This window comes from Schistocerca nitens, chromosome 8 (assembly GCF_023898315.1).
Source record: "Schistocerca nitens isolate TAMUIC-IGC-003100 chromosome 8, iqSchNite1.1, whole genome shotgun sequence".
Taxonomy (NCBI): Eukaryota; Metazoa; Arthropoda; class Insecta; order Orthoptera; family Acrididae; genus Schistocerca; species Schistocerca nitens.
In genome coordinates, this window is record NC_064621.1 from 140,654,118 (window position 1) to 140,663,382 (window position 9,265).

General features: G+C 37.8%; 1 protein-coding gene across 1 annotated transcript in view; it reads right to left on the bottom strand.

The window, feature by feature from the left end:
* Nucleotides 1–6,295, bottom strand: part of LOC126198722 (geranylgeranyl transferase type-1 subunit beta) — a 51,694-nt gene extending 45,399 nt beyond the window's left edge. Inside the window, exons 1-4 of the mRNA XM_049935241.1 lie at nt 5,900–6,295; nt 5,577–5,793; nt 5,359–5,491; nt 5,112–5,231 (exon numbers count right to left, since the gene is read on the bottom strand). Coding sequence (XP_049791198.1) covers nt 5,112–5,231; nt 5,359–5,491; nt 5,577–5,793; nt 5,900–6,137 — 708 coding nt within the window. The 5' untranslated portion in view covers nt 6,138–6,295. The remainder of the gene's footprint in view (nt 1–5,111; nt 5,232–5,358; nt 5,492–5,576; nt 5,794–5,899) is intronic.
* Between the last annotated feature and the right edge of the window lie 2,970 nt (nt 6,296–9,265).

Sequence of the window (9,265 nt, forward strand, 5' to 3'; positions counted from 1 at the left end):
TCAAACACACGAATATGTCAAAAATGTTTCAGTTCCTTCACTTGGCACTCCATTTTCTACAGCTCCAGTCACTATCTCAAAATGACAACACGTAAACTCACATAGCAGCAATGAATTGCAGATAAAAATTGACAATTGATACATAAACTCATCGCAACTAGAATATCAACATGCGAAACAAAAACACTACAATCTTATGCAACAACCTAATACCTGACAAACCTTTATAGGCTAAATTCGAGGGTAATTTCTCAGTATTTAGGACTGCAATCCTGGCCTATTTTCTTATGAACTGGTTGAATCACACCTAAAAGACCAGTCTTCTGGGGTTCTTCCCAGTTTCTATATCAGTTTCATGAATTTAAGGATTTCTTTATGAAGAATGCTTCCTCTTTTTCCATAACACTTCACCAATTAGTCCATCAATTCCAGGTTTCTTGTAACTCTTCAGATAGTTCACTAACTTCAATCAGATGGGTCCATATACCTTTGGGTCTGAAATATAATTGAGTAGCTGCTCAGTTTCCTTCCAAATTCTTTATCTATGCAGACCATCTTCTTTATCGGTACGCAAATTTCTCTGTCCATCCTAACACTCTGCTATTTTATGTATATATTCCTTAGTTCTTTCTTCCTGAGCATCTGCACACAACACTGGTCATGTGGGTGTGAAAAGTGCATGTAGTGGTCTGGTTCAAGAACAAGTTTCCACAGAAATGACTCATCATTTGGCACCACCCTCCCCTCTCTCCCTTTTCTCTCGTACACCTTCAACTATGTCAGTTTTCACAACTAATTGTGGTACATCCTGTGTACAAATCTTGTAGTTGTGGCACCCCTCTCAGTATGGTGCCCCAAGTGGTGAGTTGTGTGGCTTGGGCCTTAAACCAGACCCGTGCATGTTTGAGTGTTCTTTTGCACCTGAAGGAAGACACTGCCTGACAGTTTAGCCTACATTTAAATGTACCAGTCTGCTGCTCAATGCCTCTTATGCTGTAAGTAGCAATCTATCATACTTTAATTGTTGTCAACTTCTCTTCAAATTTCTTATGAACATTTCTGCTTTTCTGCTTTAGTTCCTATGGTAAAGATTCTTGATCTCTTTCTCCTCATACCTTCCCCTTTTTCCCCTTCTTAAAACTTTGTGCCTCCATTCTCTATTCCTGTATACCACCTGATTAGATCTTGTATTTTATTGCTTCCTTTTTCCATTCCACTGTCTTGTCTACATTCATCATAATAGTGGCCTTCATCTTTAAATCCACTTCAGTCCAGCACTATTTCATGTGCTGTTATCAGAATAGCATTTTTAACAGAATGTCGTTCTCTATTTATATCACCGAGCGAGGTGGCGCAGTGGTTAGCACACTGGACTCGCATTCGGGAGGACGACGGTTCAATCCCGTCTCCGGCCATCCTGATTTAGGTTTTCCGTGATTTCCCTAAATTGCTTCAGGCAAATGCCGGGATGGTTCCTTTGAAAGGGCACGGCCGATTTCCTTCCCCATCCTTCCCTCACCCGAGCTTGCGCTCTGTCTCTAATGACCTCGTTGTCGACGGGACGTTAAACACTAATCTCCTCCTCCTCCTCTCTCTATTTATATCATCGCCACCATCCTAGCCACAAAACTTGTACATTTAAATGAAGGTTCACATGCATTAAAATAGCCTTCAGCCACATATGTGTGTTTAATGCTAATAGCATGAAGCAGTCATGACTGTTTAACATCTTTCTTGTTTGCCTGCAGAATTAATTACTTTTACTGAATAAATTATTACACTTCTGTACCATCCATTTTATTTATCTGCTCAATAATTACACACTTACACTAGTAAAGATGTAAAACTAAGATGCAAGTAACAAATTTCTGATACAGACAATAGAACGTCATTGCACATAAGAAGATAAAAGCTATGTGGTGTAAGGTGGTTTCTGTAATTCTACAGTTTTCATTTGTTGGTCTGAAGATATTACCACAGTTAATTGAGTTTAAATTAAAATACAAACAATTCAATAACTACACAGTGACTAATTTTCTCTTTGCTTTGACATCTCTCTTTCTGCTTTGGCTGTTGTTCAGTATGCTGCCTGCAGTGTGTGTATTTCTAATATTTAGTGAATTATTACTATTTATCTAAATATTGCTTCTCAGCTTTTAACTAGATAATATTCATAGTAATTTATAATTATGACAGCAGGTTATGGGCATAGAGCTAGGTTTTACAGTACGACAGTAACAACAGTGGAAAACCAGCTCATCAATTCAATATATAATCCATAATAACAACAGAAAAACAGGAAGCTAAGGAGTGCCATTTTTTGATGGCTCAAATTTTAGCAACTGGATACTTAGGACTGAAACTCATATGTGAGCTGGAGAATCGACTCAGGACACGGCTGAACAACACGCACAGAAGGCTTTTCTGGGAGTACTTCACAAAAACAAAAGAAAGTGTGATTCACATACATTGAAATGAGTTACAGACTGTCACTTGGAGTATTGGCTCTGAGCACTATGGGACTTAACTTCTGAGGTCATCAGTCACTTAGAACTACTTAAACCAAACTAACCTAAGGACATCACACACATCCAGGCCCGAGGCAGGATTCGAACCTGTGACTGTAGCGGTCTCGCGGTTCCAGACTGTAGCGCCTAGAACCGCTCGGCCACTCCGGCCGGCACTTGGAGTACTCCTTGAACAAGGAAACTGCTTATAACTTGTGGAATTCATCACCTCAAACTTTTGAGCACGAGGAAGTGAAGACAATTCTTTTATTCTCTGCTGTTGCTGGAAGTCTTACATATGACACAGTGGAGCAATTTCCAGACTCAGGGACAATGGAGCATTTAGTTCATGAATCTGTTCCTTTGATGAATGTCAAGGGAATGGAAAATCTAATAAGAATTAGTGTTGTCAAGACATACATTTTTCTTTGCCAGAAAGGTTTGAGGAGTTGGTGTTAAAATTACCATTCGTGGAAAGAAATTTTAAATAAATGTAAAAGGTGTTCTTGTAGTGCCAGGGTTATTAAATAGTCTACTGTCAGTAGGTGAACTAGAAATGGAGGGTACATTGTTTTTGAATGGGCTCAATTAAATTCAAAGAACTGATAAAGTTATAAACAAAAGCAATGAAGGAAGAACTGCACACTCTGCCAACCAATGGAACTTGGATTTATGTAGCACGTCCAGCAAATAAAAGAGCTATTGACAGCAGATGCGTGTTCAAAGTAGAAAGAGATGCACATGGAAATACTGAAACAGACCAGTCTAATTCTCAGGGTGGAATTGGGGAGTGATGATTACACCCTGAAAACAGTGGGATAGAAGATTTTGTTTTTAACCCCTTTATGAGGTTGGAAAGACTGGAAAATCAAGTTTTGGCAACAAAATTTATGTTTGCTAACTTTCCTGTAGTCAAAAAATTTGGAAAATTTATTCAGTTTTTTGACAAAAAAATCTGCTTCTTGTGCTCCTAGCAATAATTCATGCTTTTGTTACTGGTCTGAGTGAAAATACGAGGGTGGAAGGGGGGGGGGGGGAGATATGAGGCATCTCGTTCTATATACTAACAACTATACAAATGCAGGAGCCACAGGTTTGCAAGTGAAATAGTTTTTGTACAATGTTTTAAGATGGTGGTAATGAAATTGGGTGATACTGATGCTTTAATGTTTGTGATTGTAATCTGTCATGTGCCATTTTTCGAAAACTTCAAGTACAGTTCTTGAGGGTATTTTTATACGGTCATTAAAACTACAAGAAAATGCATGGTTTTCTCAACAGATGCATTTTCTTTAATGAAGTAAAGCATCATCAGTGGCCTATAATTAAAGATATTTACAATTTGACTTGTTTATTAGATCAAAATACCTTTAATTGCAGACCACTGATGCACTGATGATGCTTTACTTCAATAAAGTGAAATCCATCTGGTGAGAAAATACACATTTTCTTGTAGCTGTAATGATGGAACAAAAATATCCTCATGAATTGTAAAGCAACTACTGACAATATGGTCACATAAATGAAGAAATCAAGAAGAGTTATTAACTTGATGATGGATGTCAATATATTAACAATTTAATAATTACATTGTGACTAATTTTCTCCTTTCTATGATGTATGTGTATCTCTCTGCTTAGGCTGTTGTTTAGTATTTTGTCTACAATGATGGTTGTACTGTAATTATAATATTTACTAAATTGTTATTAAATGTGTAACTGTGGCTTCATGCCTTTTAACTAGAAAACATCCATGAAAGTTTCTAGTTATAATAAGTTATTTGTTCCATGGATCAAAATTGTGATCAATTACTTATCTCTCTCTCTCTCTCTATGATTTCAGTTTGCATTTGAAGTTAATTTTAGGAATTATAAGATCCTTTACATCACTGGATGGGTAGTCAATTATTTTATGACCAAGTTCCTCACATGTTTCAGTTGCACACTAAAGCTGAGTGAAGGATAGTATAGGTCAGTTCTCCTTTTAGTATAATATTTGTTAGTGTCACTTCTGTTTTCGAACTGGGTTATTGTTGACTATGAACCTCATATAGGTGTAAACGTGTGGACAACACACATTATCTATTGCACACGTCTGTGCTAAAAACATTCTGCATCAGTATATGAAATCATAAGGCAACTGTTAAATAAAAATAATATGCATATATCAACTTTCAAACTGTCACCTTGCAATCTAACCTAGACCTCGCACAATTTTATATATCAGTACGACAACCTACTGAGATTTTGTATTCACATTCAATGGCTCTAACCACTCACTACCAAATTATCACCTTTCAAGCTAATCTGTACTTTGGACTATGCTAAGGTTCAGTCTCTCATTGCAACTGACTGTCCAAAAAATATAGACAGAAAAAATATTGGCAATGTTCTGTTATACTTCTATTTGCAAAAGTATTATGTCACATGCCACAACACTTACGTCAGTCAATGTGTAGTTTCAACTGACCACAAAATTACATGTAAGCCTATTTTGTTCTATTGTTTCATGACAGTTCATTTGCAGAGACTGAGTAGCTATGTGATACAAAGAAAACTGGGAAAAGAAAGGTATTTTCTGACAATAAAAAGACACATGAAATACCTGAATGGGACTAATTTTTCTATCAAGCTCACCCATCAGAGCCAAGGCAGCAACAGCACAAAATGTAGTTCCTCCATGGCTTTCAAGATCAGGCCCTTGGCCAATTGCACCATCATATGACTATAACAGATGTAGATACACATTTGAAATCAGTCATCTGTGTTTTCAAGTCCTTGAAACTCAAAAATTTGCCAATGACATTTCCTGCATAAAATTAGGATACTCCCAAATTAAGTATCTCACTTACCATACTATCTAAGATGTATGAGATAGTTTTTTCTACATCCATTCCAGACCAATCATTTAGCATGTAAGAGATGCAGGCAGCACAATAGACAAACCTCATGTCACTTTCACTGCCGGAAAGTGTTGCGCAAAAGCTGGTAACATGAAACACTTTTAATCATAAACTTAATCCTGAATCAACAAGGATCAGTCATCAGGGGTAACATGGGCAGTACATACCTACCATCCTCTTGTTGCAAAGCCTTTATACCAGCAATAATTGCTTTCTTATTCACTTGAGACAAATTGTCACCAAGAATAATAAGTGCTGCAAGACCTGTATATGTCATTGCTAAATGTCCACACACGTATGGCCCTGAGCAATCGCTGCTGTCGCGCGAAAAGTTTAGTGTAGACGAACCCTGAAAACCGCATCGCTTCCAGCTTTCTTTGTCGTCTGTCGAAAGAATGATTTTAATTATTTACATGATTAATTCACTCTAAAGTTTACTGGGCTTACTCTAAGGTTACATGCCCTAAAGCTTTACTTAAGACATCATTACCTGTCTCTTGCGGTACGACCTGAAGGCTGTAAATCCAGTTTATTATGTGTTTCTTTTTTTCCTCACTCAATTCATCTAGTGCGTTTAAAACGTCCAATCCGGAGAGTGCAAAAAACAAAATTGTCAGTCTAGCAGCATCATGATATGCTAACCGTGAAGGCAGAATATCGAGATGGCGAAGCAAATAGCGAATATGTTGCTTTCTTGCTAACTGGTTTTCCGATTCATCACAAATCATTTTAGATGTGTGGTAAGTTAACACCGTTCATAACATATTACCACAAACAAATCACAATTAAAATCGTCAACGAACGATATCGAAAACAACACACACACACACACAGAAAAATCGCAAGTTATTGTTCAACACGCCGCATTCCGCGCATCAAAACAAACATGACATTTTGGTCCTTTGGTGATGTTCACTGCCAACTGCCAAGCTTGATTTTCGATAAATTAATATCGACTTTGTACAATGTGCTGCGGCCATTTCACACTGTCCTCACATCGCGTTACGTAAAAACATTATACAATTAAATAAGCTTATCCATTACGGATATTTTAGAACCCGTGAATGTTAATTGAATGTGAATACATAAAGCTGCAACCACTCACTTTTCTGAATATTATTTATAATTCCATGAACCGGTTTTCAAACCTTTTCAGGTTCATCATCAGATGGTTTTCTGGATGCTACATCATTATTTATAGCATAATGCTCTGTGACAATAAGATGCAACAGTCTTTAATATATCGCCATGATTATTGTTTACCTGTCGACATGGATTTAAAATAAACAATAATCATTATTGTTTACCTGTCGATATGGATGCAAAATAAACAATAATCGTTACGATACTGTCACAGACCCAAGACCAGCATTATGCTATAAATTATGATGTAACATCCAGAAAACCATCTGAAGATGAACCTGAAAAGGTTCGAAAACCGGTTCATGGAATAATAAATAATATTCAAAAAAGTGTATGGTTCAGTTTCATGTACCGGTATTTACATTCTGCACTGCATTTAAAATGTTGGTATTCACCTAGGGCCTAGGCTGTCAACGGATCGTCACGTCACATAACGTCAATGTTTCTTAGGGGTAAAGATTTGACGCCGTTGTCGTCTGGCAACATGGGAAAGTAACCTATTTTCGCCGCACTGTTCTCATGTTGTAGTAGTGAATTTTTGGGGTCTTGTAGTATCTAATCCATATTTGTTATTTTGCTCTTTTTTCATGGCTATATTTTATGAGGAATTAGATACTTATTACCATTCTGTGTTTTTTTACAAGCGAGATCAGATGCCTGAAAGCGAAAAATTGTTTAGGTTTTACAATAAGTGAACAGGGCTGATGTACATACTGTAAGTAAATAAGAAAGTGAGTTTATGAAGTAGTCATTCTTAACTAACATTTAAATGAACATATGAGGTGTGGCTAGAAAAAAACCGGACTAGTACTGGTGAAACAATAAAACGCATGCAATAAGGGTGAAAGTCACGTGGCCTGTCACGTGACTCTCGCTCCGCCTACTGCTCGAGTTTCATCTGCCTCCTGCACTCAGTCTGCCCGTGGCGTTTGTTTTAAATAGTTGACGTTTTGTCTGTGCGTCGGAAAATGTTGAGTGTACAGAAAGAACAGTGTGTTAACATCAAATTTTGTTTCAAACTAGGAAAATCTGCAAGTGAAACGTTTGTAATGTTACAACAAGTGTACGGCGATGATTGTTTATCGCGAACACAAGTGTTTGAGTGGTTTAAGCGATTTAAAGATGGCCGCGAAGACACCAGTGATGACACTCGCACTGGCAGACCATTGTCAGCAAAAACTGATGCAAACATTGAAAAAATCGGTACACTTGTTCGACACTTTCCTTGTCAACTCCTGTTAACTCAGACACTGCTCTGATTGTTAAACGGCGATCTAGTCGAACAAGTTTACCGATTTTTTCAATGTTTGCATCAGTTTTTGCTGACAATGGTCTGCCAGTGCGAGTGTCATCACTGGTGTCTTCGCGGCCATCTTTAAATCGTTTAAACCACTCAAACACTTGTGTTCGCGATAAACAATCATCGCCGTACACTTGTTGTAACATTACAAACGTTTCACTTGCAGATTTTCCTAGTTTGAAACAAAATTTGGTGTTAACACGCTGTTCTTTCTGTACACTCAACATTTTCCGACGCACAGACAAAACGTCAACTACTTAAAACAGACGCCACGGGCAGACTGAGTGCAGGAGGCAGATGAAACTCGAGCAGTAGGCGGAGCGAGAGTCACGTGACAGGCCACGCGACTTTCAGCCTTATTGCATTCGTTTTATTGTTTCACCAGTACTAGTCCGGTTTTTTTATAGCCACACCTCGTATCAGCTCTAATGAAGGAGAAAAATATAGTTTATTAAGTTATTTGTTACATAATAAAGAAAACATAGTGGGTAATGTAAAATTGCTGTGTAATTCCCTTATAAATATTGTTTGATGTGTTTGTATTTATATATTTTCGCTAGCAAATAAATGTCAACTTCTGAAACGTTGTTTGATGTTAGAAGCCATCTCAGCACCTTACCACACAAAATCGATCAAGAACATGAGTTATTATATTTTCTTTGTATGTTATTAAATTTCGACATTGTTCGTTCCTCAGCTCCGATACTATTGTCTGACTTTTTGTATCAAGGACTGTAACTTCATAACCTCACTTTCACCGGGAGCCGGCCGGGGTGGCCGAGCGGTTCTAGGTGCTTCAGTCTGGAACCACGCGCAGGTTCGAATCCTGCCTCGGGCATGATTGTGTGTGATGTCCTTAGGTTAGTTAAGTTTAAGTAGGTCTAAGTTCTAGGGGACTGATGACCTCCGATGTAAGTCCCATAGTGTTCAGAGCCATTTTTCACCGGGAGGTACTCGAGAATGCACCTTGACGTGACGGTGTCGTGATGTGAAGTAATGGGTGCTTTCTGACATGTAAACAAACATAATTCCTGCATTCTACGTTTTACTGATATGTAGATTAATCACGTAATTTTCCATAATTGACAAAATGCGCCGATTAGAACCTAACATATAGTCCATAAATAGGCTGAATGAAAACCGATTCACAATGGACGTCAACGGAATGGAACGAAATACGACTTTACTATCAAATACCGAAGTGTTAACACAATGTCAGTTCGTTCAGCCCAGTAAAGTCTCCTTTCACGGCCGCCTCTATTAGAGGCCAGATTCCGAAATGTGGCAGTATTGCGTTGAGGGGACTGTACGTGAATAACTGTCAACAAATCGATTTTTTAAATTTTTGTCTTAAAAAATCTCTACAGTCTTTTGAACTAAAAAAAGGTTTACTAACAGGGAAATGAATCACAG